General features: G+C 40.7%; 1 protein-coding gene across 4 annotated transcripts in view; it reads left to right on the forward strand.

Moving 5' to 3' along the window:
* Window positions 1-23,313, forward strand: part of TBC1D14 (TBC1 domain family member 14) — a 112,053-nt gene that overhangs the window by 37,360 nt on the left and 51,380 nt on the right. For 3 of the 4 annotated variants that reach the window (XM_084626514.1, XM_084626516.1, XM_084626515.1), the window contains one exon: window positions 3,243-3,357. In XM_084626514.1, coding sequence (XP_084482640.1) covers window positions 3,243-3,357 — 115 coding nt within the window. Of the gene's footprint in view, window positions 1-3,242; window positions 3,358-21,962; window positions 22,203-23,313 lie in introns of those variants that run through there. The other variant, XM_084626517.1, reaches the window with a different exon arrangement.

A 23,313-nucleotide genomic window follows, 5' to 3' on the forward strand; every position in this document is an offset into this window, starting at 1 on the left:
CGTTCAGTGGACCGAAGAGTGTCCAAAGGCCTTTAACCAGCTTAAAGCGACACTCATGTCTGACCCTGTACTAAGGCCCCAGACTTTGACAAACTGTTCCTAGTAACCACAGATGCGTCTGAGTGTGGTGTGGGAGCAGTTTTAATGCAGGAAGGACCAGATCAAGAATTCCACCCTGTAGTGTTTCTCAGTCAGCTTCTTGCTGAGAGGGAAAGCAACTGGTCAGTCAGTGAAAAAGAATGTTACGCTATTGTCTAAGCTCTGGAAAAGCTATGCCCATACGTTTGTGGGCGGCGTTTCCACCTGCAAACCGACCATGCTGCGCTACAGTGGCTTCATGCCGCCCTGGGAAATAACAAACTTGTTCGGTGGAGTTTAGCTCTTCAAGATTTTGATTTCGACATCCAACACATCTGAGGAGCTTCTAACAAAGTGGCTGATGCACTCTCCCATGAAAGTTTCCCAGAATCAACTGGTTAAAATCGTCCTTGAGCTGTGGAAAATATTGTTAGTCTTTATATACTTGGTAGTATATTTAGAGGTACATGTGTCTTATTAACTCTGTTTTCTCCTAGAGCTCCAGGAAGAAATCACAGCCAATGTTCCCCCCATCTGTGTGATTTGGGGGGCATGTCATAAATATAAAGGGAAGGCTAACCACCTTTAAATCCCTCCTGGCCAGAGGAAAAAACCCTTTCACCTGTAAAGGGTTAAGAAGCTAGGATAACCTCGCTGGCACCTGACCAAAATGACCAATGAGGAGACAAGATACTTTCAAAGCTGGAGGGGGGGAGAAACAAAGGCTCTCACTGTCTGTCTGTTGCCTTTGCCAGGACCAGAGCAGGAATGCAGGTCAGAACTCCTGTAAAGGATTAATAAGCAATCTAGTTAGATATGCGTTAGTCTGTTTTGTTTAAATGGCTGACCAAATAAGGTATGCTAAATGGAATGTATATTCCTGATTTTGTCTTTTTGTAACTTAAGGTTTTGCCTAGGGGGATTCTCTGTGTTTTGAATCTGATTACCCTGTAAGGTATTTACCATCCTGATTTTACAGAGGTTATTCTTTTACTTTTTCTTCAATTAAAATTCTTCTTTTAAGAACCTGATTGCTTTTTCATTGTTCTTAAGATCCAAAGGTTTGGGTCTGTGTTCACCTATGCAAATTGGTGAGGATTTTTATCAAGTCTTCCCCAGGAAAGGGGGTGTAGGGTTTGGGAGGATTTGGGGTGGGGGGGAAAAAAGATGTTTCCAAGCGGGCTCTTTCCCTGTTATATATTTGTTAGACGCTTGGTGGTGGCAGCAGTAAAGTCCAAGGGCAAAAGGTAAAATAGTTTGTACCTTGGGGAAGTTTTAACCTAAGCTGGTAAAAATAAGCTTAGGGGGTTTTTCATGCAGGTCCCCACATCTGTACCCTAGAGTTCAGAGTGGGGAAGGAACCATGACAGTACATATATATATATATAAACTGGTTAATTTGAGATATTTAGCAGACATCAGAATTACTACATTTCATAGCTGCTATTGGCCTTTTCAGGGAGAGATTGTGTGTGTGTGGGGGGGTGTTTTGTTTTTTTAATTGAAGCAGGCCAAGTGGGGCATAGACTTACGTTGTATGCAACTGTATAACAGTTTCCATAATTGCAATAATATTTGTCTTATGAGAACAAAGCACTTGGAGATGTTGAGCTGGTTAGGTTACTAAAAAGCTTATCAGTCATAAATTAAATAGAAGGGGTGCCTTAAACACTGCAGTACTCTAGAATACATTCCATTGCAGCTGCATCAGGCAAAACGAGTGAACCAGCTGCAGGGAAGAGTGAACATTTTCCCTTAAATATAAATTTTAAAATCCTGGTTTTGTAATACTTATATGGAGGGCACAGGAGATTTTTGTATTTGAGTTTCTTCTCATTTGTGCATGGGTTTTTGTTTCAAGGCATCTGGAGTAATTGACTCTGTTTTCATGTCCTCTTAGCCAAATGCATGAGCTGTTTATCAGATTTCCTTTAAGACTACTGTTGTCACTGTGTACTAGGATATTTTTGCTTCAAGTGCCACTTGTTGCTACCACCAATTAGCTCCACCAATGGTAACAATGTTGGGAGCATGAGTGAAAGAAGGGAGCAGCTGATACTGTAAACACAGGATCATCTAATCCTGCTCAGAGAAGGTCTATACAAAACTGCATACAAAGGCTGATGGCCAGTGGTATCTTTTCTAAACTAACACTCTCATTGTTCGTTACCACCAGGTGACCTGAACTTGTGATGGCAACAGGTGGGAAAATTTCAACCAACACTTGTAGATGAAACCAAAGGAGGGCATTTCAGATATTGTCTATAATAAGTCTTGATAATGTCACTTCCATATTGAAGGCCTTATATATACAAGTACAGTTTCCCTAGACTTTCCCATGCTTACTGCTGTCAGTGCAGTCCCAGTGGTGCCCAGTGTCCTGGTAGCTGCTGACGTTTTGTGTAAACTTGCTGTAAGCAGGGTTAAATGACATGTTACTGGAAAGCCTGTCATTCTTCCTTGAAACTTGTGTATACTAGCACTTCTGCTATCACTAGGCCCTTTCGAGCTGCAACAGTGGGATATCTGAGAGAGAAATAGTCTCATGCGGACACTGTGTATACCGGGGGTCGGCAGCCTTTCAGAAGTAGTGTGCCGAATCTTCATTTATTCACTCTAATTTAAGGTCTCACGTGCCAGTCATACATTTTAACGTTTTTAGACGGTCTGTTTCTGTAAGTCTATAATATACAACTGAACTATTGTTGTACATAAAGTAAAGAAGGTTTTTAAAATGTTTAAGAAGCTTCATTTAAAATTTAAATTTAAAATACAGAGCCTCCCCCCCCCCCCCGGACTCGTGGCCAGGACCTAGGCAGTGTGAGTGCCACTGAAAATCAGCTTGCCTGCTGCCTTTGGCACGCGTGCCATAGGTTGCCTACCCCTGGTGTATACATTATTTTGTCAATAATGGAAGATATTTTTAGGAACTTGATTAGGTAAGAATTTCTAGTAGGTAAGACATAAAGTTGGAGATAGCTTGTATGGGGTGCTACACAAAGAAGGGAATCCCTGCCTTGAAGTCACTTACCCTCTGAAGGTACAACTGGTACTACACAGGACAGTGCAGTACGTACCGTTTGAATTTTAAAAATGTGCAAATTAACTACCTTCCTGGTTAACGTTAAATTCCTTTGAATCCTTATGAATCTTTTTTTCTATAGGAATTTGTTTACTAGAAACACAAGACTGGAGAAACAAAATGATTTGGGCTGGAAGTTATTTGGAAAAGTACCTCTGAGAGAGAATTCACAGAAAGATCCAAAGAGAATACAGAAGGTATTTGCTTATCCTTTATTTTTGCGGTTTTCTTTGATTTAGGATTACTGTTGCACATTTAGTCTGGTTAAGTTGTATGATTTATGTCCATGTCTCTGAAGCATATTTAGCCCTTCAAACAAAATTGCAAATGAAATTTTGGGTGGTGGGCTGGGACAAACAACCTCTCACCCCCATAATGTCCTTACTTTTAATTATATTTTTTAAAAAATCCAGTTAGCTAGTCTGAATGCCATTTTTAAAAATAGTAATAAGTTTAGCACTTTGTCTCAATACAATTTAACATCTTTATTATCCTGCTGGAAGGGTTGGACACTTGCCTAAACTAGGACCTGGTCTACCCTAGGAAATTAAATTGGTATAACTGTCACTCAAGGCGTGAAAAATCCACGTCCACAAGTGACGCAGTTAAACCAACCTCACCCCCAGTGTAGATAATGCTAGGTTGAAGGGAGAATTCTCCCATTGTCCTAGCTACCGCCTCTTGGGGAGGTGGATTACCAATGCTAGTGTTTTAAAGTGTGCATTTGATTTAAAGGTGTCATAGATGAAATTAGCTAACTCAATATAATTAACTTTAAAGGGTTTGTCTGTGCTAGACTTTTTAATCTCAAATGTAGATGTGTTCATCCTGCAGGATTATGACAAGAATTTAACAGCCAAACCTGAAAAGGGCTGCCTGAAAGGTTCTGGATAGATTAAACTGTGTAACTGTAGTTACAACATGAAGGAGCTGGGGGATGGGAAAGAATATCACTGAGTGGTACTTATTTGGTACACAGTTTTTTGTACTGGTAACAGTCAGGCGTATGACACCTTTTTTTAACTGATATATCAGTATAACCCCGAGTGTGGATGCAGTTATAGCAATATAAAAATGCCTTATGCTGGGATATTTTATTGGTCTCTTTGTATGGGAATAAGATATATTGGTGTAAGTGCACTTACATTAGTGTAAATGCGCCCATGCTAACGGGGCTTTGTAGTGCTTTCACTATGCTGGTATAATTAGAGCTTAACAACTTTTTTGTGTATACAAGCCCTTGGTTGTCATGTGAAACAACATCTTTGCAACTAGAATAGCTAGAAATTTGACTCTTAATGCAGTGTTAAATTATTCAGAAATTTGCTTAAATTCTTCTACCCCACTTACTGGAAAGAGCTTGACACTTTTATATTTGGTAAGAGGATTTTCAAGTTCTGCCCTGAAGTATTCCTTTCCCTGGAAACTTCTAAAATTACTGAAGTGATGCTTTTCAAATGGCCATCTGTGCGTCTAACTCTTGGTGCAAACACTTACTTACCACCATTGACTTCTGGAGTTTTATTAGGCCCTATGGCAGAATGTGACTGTTCCCTGTGATGTCAGTTTGTTTGCTGTTCTGTACTTTGTCTCTTCAATAAGAACTGAACTTACCGGTACCCTTAGCTATTCAGTATTCCTAGAATACTACAGTTGTTAAATCTTATAGTGGGATTCCTTAGAAAAGGGTAGATGGTCATTTAGGAAGATATGCAGTATCTTTCTCAAAAGGCTTTAATCACACTCGCCCACACTATCCAGTTGAGTTTCTGGCTGAACCGTAAGTGTTTAAACAGTCTTCCCTAATTGCTCTCAAGTACAAATAGAAATGTTTTCAGAAAGTTATCTGTTAATAAGTTTCATTTGCTTCTTTCCTGAAACTAATTTTCAAAATGTGGAAATTCTGAAACTTTAGATACCATAGTTCATACTTGAAAGAGCAGAAGAGTAGCTGACTCTGTTCAAACTGTGGAAAGGCTGTGTCAAAGTTCCCCTGAGTCAATGGCTCATCGGGCTGAGGTGGCTAAGGCACATCAGTTTCATAGCCAAATGGTACAGAAGGGAGTAAAGTGGAGAGCATCAGGTCTGACCTAAGGCAGCCTTTGACTGCCCTAATCCAATGAATCAGGTACCCGTTTTACAGCTGAGTGAACAAGAAGTAGCCTTTCAGTATGAGATTGAGCAAGTCTCGATCTTCAGGATTGTAGTCAAGCTCCTTAGCCACTCAGCCACCGCACTTCCTAGAGAGAGAGAAGTTGGGACCATGAGAAATAGCATAGCTGCTCTGCTGGTAGAGAGGAATGAATGATTTTAATTTCAGTCATTTGTATGTTGTGATGTAAGGCTATGTTTACACTTGCCATTTAAAGCGCAAAATGTCCCTTTTTTGCACTAAAATCATGGGAGCGTCTACACTGGTTAATGACTTTTTGCGGTGAAACTCAGACGTTTCACTGCAAAAAGAAAACTGTCTTCACGAGAGGCATACACTTCTTTCCCTTGTTCTTTTTGCATTGTTGTAAAAGTGAAGACCCATTCTACCTATGCAAACAACTTTTGGCCTCTGGAGGATATCCCACAGTTCCAAAAGTGACCACTCTGGCCAGCATCTCCACTGCTCTGATGCCAGGTAAACAGACGTCCGCCCGCCCCTCCCCCTATAAGCGCCGGGAAGTTGGAAACTCCCTTTCCCTTTGCTTGGAGATGTGGCAGGGAAAGCAGCCAGACATCAGGGTTTGTTTTGTTTTTTTTTAAATGCCACAAAAGAAACAAGGAAGTAATGGGGCTTCTGGGACATGAAGCAGTGCATCACAAGGCACTGAGCAGGGACCCAGGATGCCTTCTGCTCAACCCCCCCTTCCCACAAGACCTATTGAGAGAGCTGCACTGTGGGATAGATGACCTACAGCGCTGCTCTCCTCTGTGATGGAAGTGCTGGTAGTGTAAACACTCTGACGTCTGAGGAATTAAGCACTGGTTTGCATGCTCACTTTTCTTTCACCAGTTCCTTTTCACCTGTGAAACTTATAGCACAAAAACTCTGCAAGTGTAGACATACCCTAAGTCTGTCCTATGAAGATTTAATCTAGAATAATTGTTTACTAGGATAGATGTTTCAGTGAATACAGTAAGAGCTTCGTGAATGCTGCTAATGTAGTATCTCATTCAGTCTTTAATATATTTTATCAGTTGTAAACTTTTTTATTCTACTCAAAAAAACTACCTTAGAACTTTATTAAGCTTGCAAAATCAAGCACTCAAAAGTTACCATTGTTCACTTAATTCACCCATTTTTCTGCATGTATATATTATCATAGTCCTTAATTACATGATTACATACTATTTTTAATGTAGTTTGTGTGCAGCTTTTTAGGTTTTTATAAAAAGAAAACTGAAAAACAGAAAATTGTCATTGACACCTACATCAGCAGGGTTGGATCCCTCCCTCCAGTTCTAATCAGTTTCTCTTTCCCACCCCCTTCTGTCCCAGTCTGGGATAGGAGCTTGGTTAATCTACTCCTTTCGCTTTCCCCCAGTCTGGCTCTTTTTTTCCCCCCTTGTATTGCGACTTCCTCCTTCATGCTGCTTGGGCATCAGCAGTGGGATCAGAGAGCGCTCTGGAGAAACAGGCTCACCAGCATTATATATATATATATATATATATATAATTGACATTGCAAAACAATGTACTTCTCATTACCTTGCTCTCAGAAACAGCTGAACTATTTTGTATGAAACTTTCCAAAAATGTTTAGCCTAAGGCAGTACCTGAAATGGAAAATTTCAGCCCAATTGGTTAAAGTTTGGAAGAGTTATAAACAACAGAAAGCAGGGTATTACAATGGGAAGTGCCAGGCAACTTTATTAATAGTTTGTGCTATTAAACATTCCTAAAATTCGAAATATGCAGTATTGGTGTAGCTCTATTGATCCCAGGGTATTAGAGAGACATGTTGGGTGAGGTAATATCTTTTACTGGACCTGAAGAAGAGCTCTGTGTAAGCTTGAAAGTTTGTGTCTCTCACCAACAGAAGTTGGCCAAATAAAAGAACATTTCTTCACCCACCTTGTCTCTCTCAAATTAGAAGTGATGGTCATGTTTTTTGAATGCTGTCTGTTCATGAAAAATGTCTGTGTTCCATTGTTTCAGAGGAAAGGAAAGAATTAAACTTACCTTTTACGGTCTTGAATAAAGAAGTTGTTACATAAGGTTCTTTTCCAAGAATGTCTGTGCAAAATCTGGGTGCAGATCAGGCCCAGAAAGAGAGAACTTCAAGTCTAGGCCTGTAACATTAGAGCATAATATGTGGCATGTTTCTACTTGAGGGGTCAAGAGTTATTTACTTAAATTTCTAATTGTGACTATCCGACGAATTGAGACTTGCATCCGACGAAGTGGGTATTCTCACACGAAAGCTTATGCTCCAAATACGTCTGTTAGTCTATAAGGTGCCACAGGACTCTTTGCCACTGCAAAAATTGTAATTCTGGAATTCCTGTACCTTACTACTAGTAATATACCAGTAAAAGGTAAGTTCTGAAGTCTGACCAAATAGCCTGGTATTGCATTCCAACCTGAAGCTCTCCAAACCCTAGTTCTGGGAGACTACTTGAGGGATCAAGCTTGAGACCATTGATGTTTCATTGGGAGCACAAGACAAGAATCCTATAGTGTTTAACCTCCAGAGCACATGACAAAAACAGCCCAGCAGGTGTACCATAGGCAGGGAAGCCATCTCTGAGATACATGTATCCCAGACCACTTAAGGCTGCATACCCTAATATCTGTCTCTAGATTCATTATTTGTACAAAGCCCACAAACACTAGTGCACATAACTGATTGCTTTTTCCACCATAAGATTATAGAAAGGGTAGGAGAAGAGTAAAAGGCTCTGCATGCCATAGCTATAATCTTGGCATCTAGAATCAGCAGTAGATCTAATAGTCCAGTGACTATATCGGCAAAGGTTAAATAAAACTTCCATTGCCAGCTGTTCAGGTTGTTCTCCATTTTATGGCATTAGTTCCAGCTTGAGGTTGAATCAAGTTAGCTTTCTCCTAATTGGCACCATGTCTTCCAGGTACTGAGAGCACAGCAACTAAAGGGGGATGTGCCTTTGAATGTCACCCATCAACTGGTGACATTGCAGACCAGAAGGATGCTATCTCCTCCCCTTTACACATTGAATGGGAGTGGTGATGAGAGATCCCTTTAGAATCCCACAGGAGAGCAGGCAAAGAACTTGTTACCTTTTGTAATGTGAGTGAAAGGAATAAGACCATTGAAGGGCCTTCCTATCCTCTTACACACAGTCCTGCTAAAACCTCTCAGTTTATGGAATCTCAAGCCCCTGATAGAGCTAACAATCAGAAGGACACATTACCCTAGTTATGAGGAGAAAGTAATTACCCGTGACTTATGGAAATTTCTGTTACAAATCCATGTTTAAAGCCACACTTGCAGGTGAATGAGGTCAAAATGCATATGTTACTGCTCTGGCACTACCACCTCTTAGCTTTCCACTGTTGAAAAAGCTAGAGACTGGTTGGATATTGATGAGATAATTAAAAAGGAGATGGCTTTTTGAGCAGGGGCCTTTCCACTGCCTGTTTTAAAGTTGGCTTGCATCTTGCTTGCTTGTAGGGAAACATTAACTATCTGCATCAGTAATCCCCAAAATCTGCCAGTTCTGGTGATTGCTTTAATGATGCAGAACACCTACTTGCCTGCTTGGAGTGGGACTGAGTCCACAAACTTACTTCATACAGGCTCCTGAGCAGCAGTCCTGTCAATAAATCCTGACATGAGTTGCCTGAATTAATTCTACCTGGCATCCTACAGAAGACATGTTCTGTATCCCATTACCCATCCCCTAAGCTATCCAGTTCTCCTCAATTTTACTCAATGCTGATTCTTTCTTCCTTCCACAAACTGTCATGTCAATGAGTAAATTGTTTAGATTTTAGAACTTTCCTTGTATTTATAAAAGCCCAACAGGACAGCCTGATATTAGAGTACTGCACATCTTATTATTCCCTATCTCCACACCTACTAGATATTGGGAAATCCAATCTGATTGGATTTTCCTGCCAGGATTCTCTTCAGCATTGTGAGCAGGTCAAAATGGCTGATACATCAAACATTTGCTCAAGTCACTGCTCTTGCTTTGGCCCAGACAGCAATCTTTTCTGGGAATACTGTACCAGGACAGCTAAGTGGAGCCCTGTGACTAGTCATGTATTTTGACTAGACTCAAAGGGTGAAGTCACTGGCTTATTCATGATTCACTCTTCTGGTTCTTCTACCACATGGGTACAAGACAAAGTTGTTCTCTTCCCACCCCCCCACCCCCACCCCCAACTAGATGTAACTATTAGAATTTGCTAGACCAGTTCAGTTTTGAAGGGGGCAACCAGAACTTTAAAAAATCTTTAGAGTTTTCAGTTACCCTAATTTATTAAGTACTTAGTATTTTTTTCCTTCCATCACTCATTTGGGACTGAAAGAAATGTGCAAGAATTATGTGGCTGATATGGCAAACTTATATATCCCTGTGGACCAAGGATAGTATATAGTCCCTGGGGAGCATAGTCACCTCCTCATGGAAGTAAGAACAGTAGGGGGTGATTAGGCAAATTCACTTAGGCTGTAACATCTGCAGAGAAAAGAGTCATATAGACTAGTTCAAACTGTATTTTCCAGAGTCAACAGACAAAGATGACTTTTAGATAAATAGTCTGACTTTAAACTGACTGAGCCTTCTTTCTGATCACACAAACAGGGCCTTCTATCCAGTGGGGGCCCCAATCCTTGGACCTGCTGAGGCCCCATAAGACTGATGTTTTCTCTGTAATGCTTTCACCTTAAGAATAAATCTTTTAGAAAGAGCTGTGTGGTAACTCATAACTGTGGGCAATTAGAACTGTTCATAGCCTATGAGGAGAAAGCAGAGTGCAGAGAGGCCTGTTTGGGCAGTCTGTCTTGCTGGGGAACTCTTAGTATAGGTGGTGAACTTTGCAGCCTGTAAAAACTCCAGTCAGGAGGGGGAGAAATGTGGGTCTCCGCCCAACAGAGGTGGTGGCTGTGGAGCCAGGAGCCTAAAAGTGAGTGCCCATGGACGGGAAATACAGGTGCTGTTTCGCTCAACTGTGACAGTATAATTTTAGGAGATGTTTCAGTATAAAACTGAGGGGGGTTTTTGGGGGAGGGGTAAGGGGGGTAGGGTGAGGAAAACAAATCTTTAAACTGTGAAATTGAGAGAGCTTTCTTAGGGTTCCCGCCTCTCTCCCCTCTGATTTTATTTTTTGTTTTGTATTATTATCCTAATCAGTCAGCATGAAAAACCAATTACAATTCATGAATTTGACATCTGATAGAGCCCGCTCATTAGCTGATAAACATATATACCCACTATAGCTGGGTGTTCACACAGGGATTTTGCGCTGGTTTAAAAATGAAATTAGATAAACAGTTGAATAAAACTGGTGTAATTTTGTGTAGACGAGCTGTCAGTGCATGTAAAACACAGACCTGTTTGATCAGTTTTTAATACTAATTACCTTCAAAAGGCCTGTTAGATCAAAACCAGCTAAACAAGTTGTCGGTTACCTACGTGTCAAAAGTTGTGAAATAGCCAAACTACTTAACTGAGTGAGTGGACAGTCATTTAATGACAATGGGTAAAATCCTGGTTCCAATGAAGAGAATTGCAAAACTCCCATTAAAATTAATGACAGGTTTCAGAGTAACAGCCATGTTAGTCTGTATTCGCAAAAAGAAAAGGAGTACTTGTGGCACCTTAGAGACTAACCAATTTATTTGAGCATAAGCTTTCGTGAGCTACAGCTCACTTCATTGGATGCATACTGTGGAAAGTGTAGAAGATCTTTCTATACACATAAAGCATGAAACAATACCTCCTCCCACCCCACTCTCCTGCTGGTAATAGCTTATCTAAAGTGATCACTCTCCTTACAATGTGTATGATCATCAAGTCGGGCCATTTCCAGCATAAATCCAGGTTTTCTCACCCCCCCCCCCACACACACACAGGAGAGTGGGTTTGTGTGTGGGGGGGGGGGGTGAGAAAACCTGGATTTGTGCTGGAAATGGCCCGACTTGATGATCATACACATTGTAAGGAGAGTGATCACTTTAGATAAGCTATTACCTCCTCCCACCCCACTCTCCTGCTGGTGGTATTTCATGCTTTATGTGTATAGAAAGATCTTCTACACTTTCCACAGTATGCATCCAATGAAGTGAGCTGTAGCTCACGAAAGCTTATGCTCAAATAAATTGGTTAGTCTCTAAGGTGCCACAAGTACTCCTTTTCTTTTTATTAAAATTAATGGGGCCAGGATTTCACCCAAGAACTCCCTGAATATAAACTCTGTAGGGTGGGAGAGAACAGAATTGTATGTGTCTTGTGCTCATAAAGACAAGGTGAGCGAAGTGATGCCTTTTATTGGACCAACTTCTGTTGGTGAAGGAGACAAGCTTTTGAGCTTACACAGAGAGCTCTTTTTTAGGGTCTGTTCATAAACCCATTTGAAGTGGTCCTGTGTTAATTGTATCTGCATAATCTTGTACATTCTTAAAGCCATTTCTTTATCAGGAAGTGATATGTTGTAAGGGTGTGATCGTATGAATCAGCTGGTTTGTTTTGTATTCTTGGGCTGCAGAGCCTCAGCTGTAACTAGCCAAGGTCCTAGGCAATAAGTTATTACTCAGAGGAGAGTGGTGTATATTGAGAGAAGACAGATTTTAGCCATGCCCTGAGAGGTAATATAAATGCCTTCTTATAATTCTTCTGTAACTCCCCCCTAAATAAACAAAAGGATTTTTTTTAAGTATCTTCCTTAATCCTTCTGCCATAAATCAGTTTAGGGTTGAAACCAAGAGTGGAAGTTGGTCTAAAGGAAAACTTTTTAGAAGGCCTTGTGAATGAGTTGGGAGCTCAGCATATGGCTGTAAGTGTAGTGTTTGTGGTACCATATTATTATAATATGGAGTGAACAAACACCTCTTGAATATGCAGAGATTTGGGTCCCTTACATTCAGTGTAAATTATCTCCCCAGCATGCACATCCGTTTTCTTTCTGGATTTTGAGCAAGAGCATGACAATAGGGGGTTTCATAGAAAGAGAGTAGAAATACTGGCAAGTGTCTTCAACCACTCAGGTGCACATAATTACCCAGGGTGGAACTTATCTAGTGCAGAAGATTCTTGCAGGTTTTTGGTAACACTTAAACCCTAAAAGAAGGAGCAGAGGAGCCCCAATACTGAGAACTGCCTATGTAATTAGATTGCAAACTTCTCTTTTACTAAAGAGTTAAAGGCGAATTACAAAGGGTTTGCTAAAGTTACAAATGGTCTTATAAGAATCCAATACCAAGAAGTGTATGGCTGATTAATAATGTATAGTTGAGTTAACAGAATCTCCCTTATCTCCTGAGAAATCTGAGCTTTCTAGGTTTCTGTCTGTATGTGAAAGTAACATTAACAAAAGGAATGAAAAATATAGCATTGGAAAGAAAGGAATGGGTCGTAAACTTTATTGGTGCTTGTGTTGTCACTTGCTCTCTGTCCAAAAAAAAAAAAAAAAGCTGTAAAGTTCAGGTTCTTTTGGGCCTTTTTTTGCACTCAGCAACTGTACTGCTGTAACTCTACTATTATAGCTCAAGTGGTACAGCCCTCAGAGGATGGATGCAGTTAGTGATTATAAAGATGCTTATCCCACTACAGTTTATTCCCATAGCATAAGGGGAAATAAACTGTACTGGATGAGACACCTGTTGCATCTATGGCCAGCAGCGTTAAGTACAATAAGGAGTTTCCAAAAAAAAAAAAAATTGTGGGTGATCACCAGTCTGTAACTGGATCCAACCTTTGGATCCCAGTTTAGAAAAGCAGCCACAAACCACTTCCTCGGAGACAAAAAGCAAACTGATTCCTCAGCCCAGTGCTGCTGAAATCAAATGGATGTTCACCAGGGCTTAATTTGTCATGAAAGAGGTGCTGGGGCTCAGGGTTCTTTTTTTACATTCATAACTGATGCGGCAAGCCCAGAGGTGCCGGGGCTATGAGCTGCCAGGGCTAGAGGTGATGGGATTTAGCCCTGGCGTGAATTAAGCACTGACTATAATCTGGTTATGTGGCCGTTCTTTGGCAGCAAAAAGGGTGTGAGCAAGAAATTTTAATCTTGGCAAAGAAACAGCTGGAGATGCCCATCCCTACAGACTTTCTCCGGAACCCCAGCTGGAGATTGTTTTCAAAGGGAAAGAACTATAAGGAAGGGGAACCGTTGCCCCAAAATATTCCTCTCTTTCTCTCTATCCACGGCAGCCTGAAAACCTGAAGTAAAGAGACTGCTTTGAACCATAAGACTGCTGTAGCATATGATGTGAGAGGCCCTTTGAATTCATTTAGTTTAAGTATAAGTTGTATTTTTTTACATTTTTTATGTTCTTGTAACCAATTCTTACTTTAATGCCTCATAATTTGTAATCATTTAAAATCTTTCTGTATTTAATAAACTTGTTTTATTATATCTAAACCAGTGTGTTTGGATTGAAGTGTTTGGGTAACTCCATTTGAGATAACAGGATTTGTGCATCTCATTTTAATTAACTGACAAACTTTATATGAGCTTGTATTGTCCAGGAAGGTGCTGGGCAGTACAGGATGCCCATTTCTGGGGAAGGTCTGGGATTAGGAGTTTGCTGGTGTTGCCTTGCACTGTAATTCGTGAGAAGCTGGCTATAGCACTCATAGAATATAGCTGGGAGTAAGTTATATGATGGGGTACTCAGTACATGATGATGGAGGCTGTGTGAGAGCAGACCAGGAGTGGTAACTCACAGTGAAGCTGGCTAAAAGGTACCCCAGGCTGGAGAATTGAGGGGGCACAGCTGTCCATCTGTCCAGATTGTACCCTGGGTAATGTCACATTTGCATCCAAGAGCTTTTAAAGGACTGGATCAGGAGCTCGCTGGACCGTTAATGTTGATTTTTCAATAAGTCTTGGAAGATCCAGAAGATGGGAAGAAAAGCTAATGTTGTGCCAAGTTTTAAAGAGGGTAAATGGGGTGACCTGGGTCATTACAGGCCTCTCAGCATGATGTTGATCCTGGGCAAGATAATAGAGTGACTGATAAGGGACTAAATTAACAAAAGAATTAAATGTAGGTAATTGATACAAGTCAATGAAGGTTTATGGAAAATAGATCCTGTCAAACTCTTTTTTTAGATGAAATTATAGATTTGGTTGATAAAGGTAATAGTGTTGACATAATGTAGTTAGACTTCTATAAGGTGTTTAACTTGGTGCTACATGACTCTTGGATTAATTGCATCTTCTAACTTTTTTTAATGTGACCCATATTAAGTTTATTAATACTGGCTAATTGATAGGTCTCAAAATGCAACTGTAAATGGGGAATTATCATCGAGCAGGTCTGTTTTCAATGGGGCGTTCTTGGCCCTATGCTATTTAATATCTTTATCAGCAACCTGGAAGGAAACATAAAATCATCACTGATAAAAATTTGCAGATGATGCAAAAATTTGGGGGAGGGGTAACTAATGCAAAGGACAGGTCACTGATTCAGCACGGTTTAGATCGGTTGGTAAACTGGGCACAAACAAACAATATGTACTTTAATATGGCTAAATGTAAGTGTATACATCTGGAAACAAAGAATGTAGGTCATATTTAGAAGATGGGGAACTCTTTCTTGGGAAGAAGTGACTCTAAAAAAGTTTTGGGGGTGGTGGTTGATAACTAGCTGAACATAAGCACCCAGTATAATGCTCTGGCCAAAAGAGCAAATGCAGTCCTGGGATGCATAAACAGGGGAATCTTGAGTAGGAGTAGAGTTTTTTTTTTTTTTTTTTTTACCTAAGTATTTGGTACTGGTGTGACTGCTTCTAGAGTTCTGTGTCTACTTCTGGTGCCTACAGTTCAAGAAGAATGTTGATAAATTGGAGAGGGTTCAGAGAAGAGCCATGAGAAAGATTAAAGGATTAGAAAGCATGGTTTATAACAGTGGTTTTCACTCTTTCCAGGTTACTGTACCCCTTTCAGGAGTGTGAAGCTTAAGCCTCGCCACCCAGGGTTCAAGCCCAAGCCCAATCCCAACTGCCTGAGGCTGAAGCATGTAATTTAGTTTCATGGGGGCCCCCTGTGACATGCGGTCCCAGGCAGTGGCCCTTCTTGCCACCCCCTAACACTGGCCCTGCACTTGCAATCCCCAAAACCAATCCCGTGACCCCCAAGTTGAAAAACATTGATCTAGAGGAGTTGCTGTACCCCTCAGAACACCTCTGCATACCCCCATCAATACGTGTACCCTGGTTATGAACCACTGCCTTATAGTGATACTCAAAGAGCTCAGTCTATTTAGTTTAACAAAGAGGAGATAAGGGATGACTTGACTAGTCTGTAAATACCTACATTGGGAACAAATATTTCAATCTAGCAAAGGAGGATGTAATATCAGTTGCTGGAAGTTGAAGCTAGACAAATTCAGACTGGAAATAAGGTGTAAAAACAATGAGTAATTTACCATTAGAACAAAATACTAAGAGTCATGGTGGATTCTCCATCATGGGTGATTCTCCATCCCATTTTTAAATCAAGATTGGATGTTCTTATAAAAAATATGCTCTAGGACAGGGGTGGCCAACCTGAGCCTGAGAAGGAGCCAGAATTTACCAATGTACATTGCCAAAGAGCCATAGTAATATGTCAGCACCCTGCTCCCAGCACCTCCCACCCACTGGCAGCCCTGCTGATCAGCGCCTCCCCCTCCCTTCCCACACCTCCCAATCATCTGTTTTGTGGTGTGCAGGAGGCTCTGTAGAGGAGGGGCAGGAGCGAAGCATGGCAGGCCCAGGGGAGGGCACAGGAAGGGGTGGGGTGGGGGCAGAACCTGTGGCAGAGCCAAGGGTTAAGCAGTAAGCACCCGGAAAGTTGGTACATTAGCTCCAGCCCTGGAGTCGGTGCCTCTACAAGGAGCTGCATAGTAACTTCTGAACAGCTGCATGTGGCTCTGGAGCCACAGATTGGCCACCCCTGCTCTAGGAAGTATTGTTGGGAAGTTCTGTGGCTTGTGCTATACAGGAGGTGGTACTGAAAGAATTCTGCACCGATGCAGAGGCACAGAATTCATATGACCCACATATTTCTGTGCTCCCCGCATAGAAAAACACAAAAGAAATCTGCGGGGGGACACAAGTCTCTTCCCAGACACCACATCTGTTCCAGTGTGCCTGGAGCAGCTTCAGAAACGTGAATCACTGTGTGGGAGGGCGGGGAGGAGGCTTGGTCCGCGTGCCTGTGGGAGAGACGTTGATCGCTGTTGGGTGGCGGTGTTAGCCACAAGCCAGAGAGACTCTGTCCCTCCCTCTTGATACTGTGGCTCCGGAGGTGTGGAGGAGGGTAGGTCTTTTTGTGATGCAGGACGAAGGCTCTGTCCCCGAGGCAGAAGTGTAGCAGCCTGCCTGCCTAGTAAAATGTTACTTCTTGAGAATTGAAAAAACACTTAATTAAAGATTAGTACTATGTACTGAAAAATGTTAAGTTAAAAACACCACATTTTGTTAATGGTGCTGATTAATTGATCCCATTCTCTGAGGCAGAAATGTAGCAACCTGTCTGCATAGTAACACTGTTAATTATTCTACTGTTAGTTAACTGTTCCCATTCTCAGTCAGTTCTACAGGTTTTTGTTTCTGGGGGAAGTTTGAAGGCTCCTACATTGCCAGAGTGATGTAAAACCTTATAAATGACAGTAAAGGAATCAGCTAAGAAGATCTATGCGCTTACTCACTTTTTTCCTGTGCCAAAGTGGCACAATGGGGTTAGATTTTTACTTACCCATTTAAAAAAAAAACCAACAAAACTTTTGAGGGCAAATAAAACATTTACCAAGCAGTCAATAAAATGTCAGGACAATCCGAACCAAGCACTTCCCAAAGTACCTAGCTAGGTCCAGGACAATGATTAGTAAAACTGTATGACTTTGTGTGAAAGTCTGAGCAATTTAAAATGACATTCTACTTTTTTTTTTTCGTTTGGTGTTCTGTAAAGTAATTTAAATGAAAATCCAGGATTATAACTGGAATGCAGGGTATTAGTTACCAAGTATTTTGTAACATAACTTTCATATATTTAGGAAATGCTGACTAGTTGTTGTGATTTTTTTTTCTGTATTGTAGTTTAAATAACTTACCAAAACAATTGAAACTGGTGTGATTTATATTGCATTATTTTGACAAATAAAATTTGCAGAATTTTTAATCTTTTGGCGCAGAATCCACCCAGGTATAACAGGAGGTAAGAGGAGATGATCAGTGGTCCCTTTTGGCCTTAGAATCTGTGAAGCATGATATACTATTTAAGTGTTGGGAAATACTAAGTGAAGTTTGTTCTTTGAGATAAAGTTCAGAATCTTCTGTGTAGTTTTTACTTAATCAGTGTTGAAAATACATTTTACTGCCACAAGTTCTTCTAGAAGGTCATTTGATAAGTCTGCTTCAGTTGCCTCCAATTCTTTACGTGCTTTTCCCAGAGAGTCATCATTCAGTTTGGGAAATACATGTTAGAAGCCACAGTTGTTTTCTGAAACCATTTTTGAAAGTTTTTGTTTTCGTTCCAGTGCAAGACAAAAACATGCCGGGAAATGGAAATATAATCTTCCAGAGAGCTCTAGTTATCAGCCTTGAATTTTATTTAGTCTAGGAAATAGTTCTTGTTGTTCTAAGTATACTCTCATTAATCCTGCCATGATGGTTGATGCTTTGTGTAGTGTTGAGCGTTGTTGCTCTTTGGTTTGGTTTGTTGATTAGCTGGCCACTTCATGCTAGTTAGTGTTCCTTATCAACTTAAATAGTTTGCATCCTATTGTTTTCCTTTTATCATTTTCAATAACTTCTATTAGCTCTTCAGTTAATTAGCCGTAACAGTGGTCTTGTTTATAAGCAGAATCTGTGAAGAGTAATAGACTTCATCCTAACTAGTTTTTCAATAATATCAGCGTTATTTGCAGTTCTGAGAATAGCTTTTGGTTTTGCTCCTGTACATCTTGTTTCAAAACAAAACAAAATTGAAAGGTCAGACTTTAAACAGTCTTCTTGAATAGATGACCTATGTGCTTTCTGTTTGTTCTTTTTTGGTCCACTGTTTTATAGTAGACACTTAAAATGTTGTTCTTTCTGATCACTCTATCCTTATGACATACAAAAAACTACATTACAAGAAAGTTAATAGTTATTTGTATTACCATAGTGCCAAGGAGCCCTAGTCAATGACCAGGACTCCATTGTGCTAGGTGCTGTACAAATATAGAACAAAAAGGCTGTTTCCTGCCCCAAACAGCTTACAAACTTAAGTATAAGACAAGAGACATCAGATGGATGCACTGAGATTAAATGGGGTGCACAGTGAGATGATGATATGATTGTAAAGTCAAACATTCAAAATTTAGGAAATGCCAAGTTTACAGTTGCCTCTGTAACCTTAATTCTGCTTCCTTGTGCATCCATCCTGTATTCTGAATGTGGAAGGTATATTGTGGAAAAAATAGCATGGGATTGTGTAATTAAAGACTATATTGTTATGTATTTGGATGGGCAACCTCAATGTTGTATAGTGCTAAGCAATCTAAAAGTAGTGTTACCAGCTGCCCCTTATAAATGTGTAGATAAGTGTTTCAGCCAACACGTCACTTATTTTTGACTCCATAGCAGTACCTTTTTGATTTCATCAGGTTTCCATCTCTGCCAAATGGACTCTTTAAAAGGTGTATTGATGACAGAGTTTCTTGGTTGATGACGGTTCTGTTGAGTTGACAACTCCTGTATATTTCAACCTCAAAAAGAGCTGCATGATAGTCTGCTCTCAGTAGATGAAACCACAAAGGTTTACCACAGGAAGACTATTGCCCACATGCTTTTCTCATCATGATTTTAGCTTTCAGTTTGGTCCTGTACACTTATGCCTTTCATACCTGATGTAAAGTTTGAGACTCTGGATATCCAGGTATCGCACATTGAAAGCTGATCTATTTCAAATGCTCTGTTGCTTCAGGTATTTTCTTGAATACCTAATTAGCATTTCCGAATCATTGTTTAAAATGTATCCATTTATTGTGCATGAGTTTCACAAGAAAGATTTATTCTCCAAGACAGTGACCACTTGACACTCAGATATTATGGTGATGGGACCAATCTATGTACATAGATTCTAAACATAGTTATGATGACATTGATGATTTAATCATCTATCAAACTAAGACCAGCTAATACATTTTTAAATCTCACCGGTGCAGTGGCGGATTAGCCACTGGGCCAAGTGGAAGGTCCCAGAAAAATGGGCATGCCCCGACCTGCTCAACCCACCCGGCCTCCTGCCGGGGCATGGGGTAGGGGCACTGGGGCTTCCGCCTGCCCGGTGCTCCTGTCGGGGAACAGGGGAAGCCCCCATGCCCCAACCCCATTTCCCTGGCAGGAGTGCAGGAGGGGTGTGGGTGTGGTCAGGGGGGAGACTGCAGGCAGAAGGGGTGGCTCAGGGCCCCACAAAACCCTAATCTGCCTTCACACTGTCTATTCTGTGGTAAACTGTGTTTAAAGACATGTTAATTAACCCTTGTTAGCTAACACATTTTGAAACATTTATTTTTCCAGTTTAGACAAAGCACTCTGTCCAGAGTAGAGTAGTTTTCCTGTCATTAGGTGTCCTCTACTGCCTTCTAATCAGTCCTGTTCTATCTACCTGTTTTTCCTGGGGGTCTAGTAGGATAATGACACCAAGGAAGGGAAGTTTAAGAGGAGAAGGAATTACTAGATTGTTTGAAACTGTTTTATATTTCTTTAAACCTTTTCTTTAAATAGTATACAGACAATTTTAAAAAAATATGTTTTGAAGCTTCAAAGCTCCTTTTCCTTTTGATTATGGACTGAGAGCACTGTTCCCACTGACTTTTCCCACTGATATATGGAATGAATTTAGTTATGTGCCTCAATATGGAGGTAATGTGTGACACATCACCTCCGTATTGGTGCACATAACAAAATTCATGTGGTGTTGGCGCGGCCGAGGGGTTGGGAGTGTGGGAGGGTGAGGGCTCTGGGTGGGGTCAGGGATGAGGGGCTCAGGGCTGGGACAGAGGGTTGGGGTGTGGGGGCTGAGGGCTCTGGCTGAGGCTGTGGGCTCTGGGGTGGGGCTGGGGATGATGGGTTTGGGGTGCAGGATGCCCCAGGGCTAGGGCGGGGAGGAGGACTCTGCCCAGGTCTTTCTCCCCGCAGCAGAACCTGGGCTGCGAGGGAATGTCTTTCCCCACAGCGGCAGCTCCAGGGCTGGGGCCACGGGATAGGCGCCTCTCCCCAACCGCGTCAGGTGTGGGCCGGCGCTGGGGGAGGGGTGCTTCTTCCCCGGCTGGGGCACCTCTCCCCACTGCTGCAGGTCCGGGTCTGGGGCAAAGGCAACTCTCCTAGTGGCAGCCCTGAGTATTTGTGTGGCATTTAATAGGCTGCTGTGCAGCCGCGCAGCTTAGGGGGAACTTAGACTGAGAGCTCCCAATTCTTTGGTCTTCCAAGTAGACATCAAGTAAAAACAGAGGACAAGATGTGATGTTCCCAACACTTTCAAACTTTAAAAAAAAGGCAGAAAAATCCAGTAATGTTTCATGCTGCATTTATACCAGGTGAAGAAATAAAAAGGCATGACTTTTTTTTTTTTTTAATAGACCACCTTTTAATACAGTTGGTTGCGGTGTTGTAGCCATGTTTGTCCCAGGATATGAGTCTGAGACACACAAGGTAGGTGAGGACCAACTTCTGATGGTAGAAGGTACAAGCTTTTGAGCTACACGGTGCTCTGACATTCTGGTCACCTTCTCCAAAACTGAGGAAGAGCTCTGTGTAGCTCGAAAGCTTGTCCCTTCCACCAACAGAAGTTGGTCCAATAAAATGTATTACTTTATTTACCTTATCTTTTTTCTTTGCATGCAAAGGCCTGGAATGGAAAGTAGTACATATATTTAGGGACAAGTTGAACAAGTTACACTTGTTATGGAAACCATGAAGCTAAATTTCCTGACTTCAGTGTGATTGCTCTTATAATTTTAATCCCCAATTAATGGAATGGGGGATTGTTGGGAGAAGCGTTCCATTTCTTGGTTATTTGGAGTTCATTTTTAAAAACTAGTTTCCATTTATATCTTGAGCCTGGATTCAGTTCTAGCCTAGGATGTCTGTGAAACAAATTCTGATGAATAGTTTCTGCTACATTCACTCTCTAGAGAATAAACAATAACAAAAATCTGAAAGATGAAAAGCATTGTGTTGGGTATTGCTAGCATTTAATGGAAGCCCAATTACACCCTAGCAATAGCTGCAATTCAGTAATTGCACAGTAGCTTTAGGGGTACATTTATTAAGAGATTTGAGGTACAGGATAGAAAAGTGCTGAATGAATTCGAACATTGTCCTTTTTGCTTTCTAAAAATATACTGAATTTGCCATTCATTACCAAATGCAGCAACATTTGGTTAAATTTTTTCTTAACTCAAATATTTTCTGCTTTCTTGTTCAGTTAGAGATTGTACTATCAGCCTCAGTGCATTGATGTAATGAGCTGCTGCTTGCAGAATGAAGATCTGCTCTTGTCCTCTCTTTCTGTGCGCATTTTGTAAATTAAGGCATAACAGGAGGAAAAGGAGAGAACTGATTGGATGTGTTACATCTGCAGATGATTAATATGACTGCTGCAGCTTGCTTCCTCCGTGTTGGAGCATTCAACTGCAGACAGCTTTGATTGTGGAAGAGAAAGAAAGCAAGAGGGAGGAACATATGATAGCCTTTTTAATTTTAATGGTATCTGATCTCCTTGATGCATGCATGTTCACTGGTTTTTCTGTGGAATCAAGACAATGAAGGTCTTTAATTTTATATTATCGAATCAGCAAGGCCTTAAATGATGTAAAGTGAAATGGGGTTCCAGTGTAACTGTCTCTGAAGAACTGCGGCTTTCATGGTGAGTGAATGTATCAGACATGATGCTCGGAATTTATGCAACATCTTAGGCAGTATATTACAAAATAGCACATTATTTGCAGCACCACCACAGAGAATGGTAAGCTGTTACTATGCTGATTGCTAGTAAAAACATAATAGGCTAGAGACTAGCTTTCAAATGCATAGTTAAAAATGTAAACCACCTTAAGATAATCTTCTGTAGGTATTAAAATCCTTTTTTAAAAAAAATGTAAAATCAACTCTCAAAAGGAGAATATTTTCTCTTTGTGCAGAGCAAGGCTGTTTAGCCAGGAAATACATTGAAGTACTATATCTTCATGAAGGTGCTGATTAAGGAGAACATACCACTGCTAAATGAAAAATAATCCGTCTGTTTTGCACCTTTAGCAAGATCAAAACAGATGTTTGATAGATTTAGTCTTTAACTCAGTAGCTTTCAAAATAAACACACAATAAAAATAATTTCCAGACCCCTTATATATCATGCTTCAAAATCTTTATTGGTAATGAGGTGTAAAGCAAGCAAAATGTGTGCATGTTGTTGTTTAACTATTTTTGTCATCTTACTTAAAATTTTAAAGTAGACCTGCTGTCACAGCACATACCTTAAAAGTCGATGTGGAGAGTTAAGTCTCAAATGGTTTTCTTCCGATATTAATTGCACGTGTATATCTATTACGATATTGGTTTAATACCCCTTAACCTGTATATATTTATAAACGAGTAAGAGTAATTAACTATTTTAAGAGCTGTTCAGCAGTTCAAGAGGTATTTGCTAGTGACAGAATGTCAGCATGTACAGATCTTGCTACACTCTCAATCAACAAATATTCTTAGTGTGAGTTTGTGTAGAGTTCAGAATCTACTTCATAGCTGTATCTTCAGAGTCTGCTATGCCAGAGACTGCATCCTCTGTTCATTAACATGAGGATTATTTAACAGCTGTTGTCTTCTGATTTTTTTAATATAACAAATTTTGAAATGAGTTGTGAATATTGACTGTCTTGTCATTTTTACTCCTTTTTTGGATATTGCTTGAAAGGGTAAAAATACTACTGACAATTCATACAGCTTGTCTTATAAAACGTGCCACTCCCATTTTAGGAGCA

Source organism: Lepidochelys olivacea (assembly GCF_965140295.1).
Source record: "Lepidochelys olivacea isolate rLepOli2 genome assembly, chromosome: 4".
NCBI lineage: Eukaryota > Metazoa > Chordata > Testudines > Cheloniidae > Lepidochelys > Lepidochelys olivacea.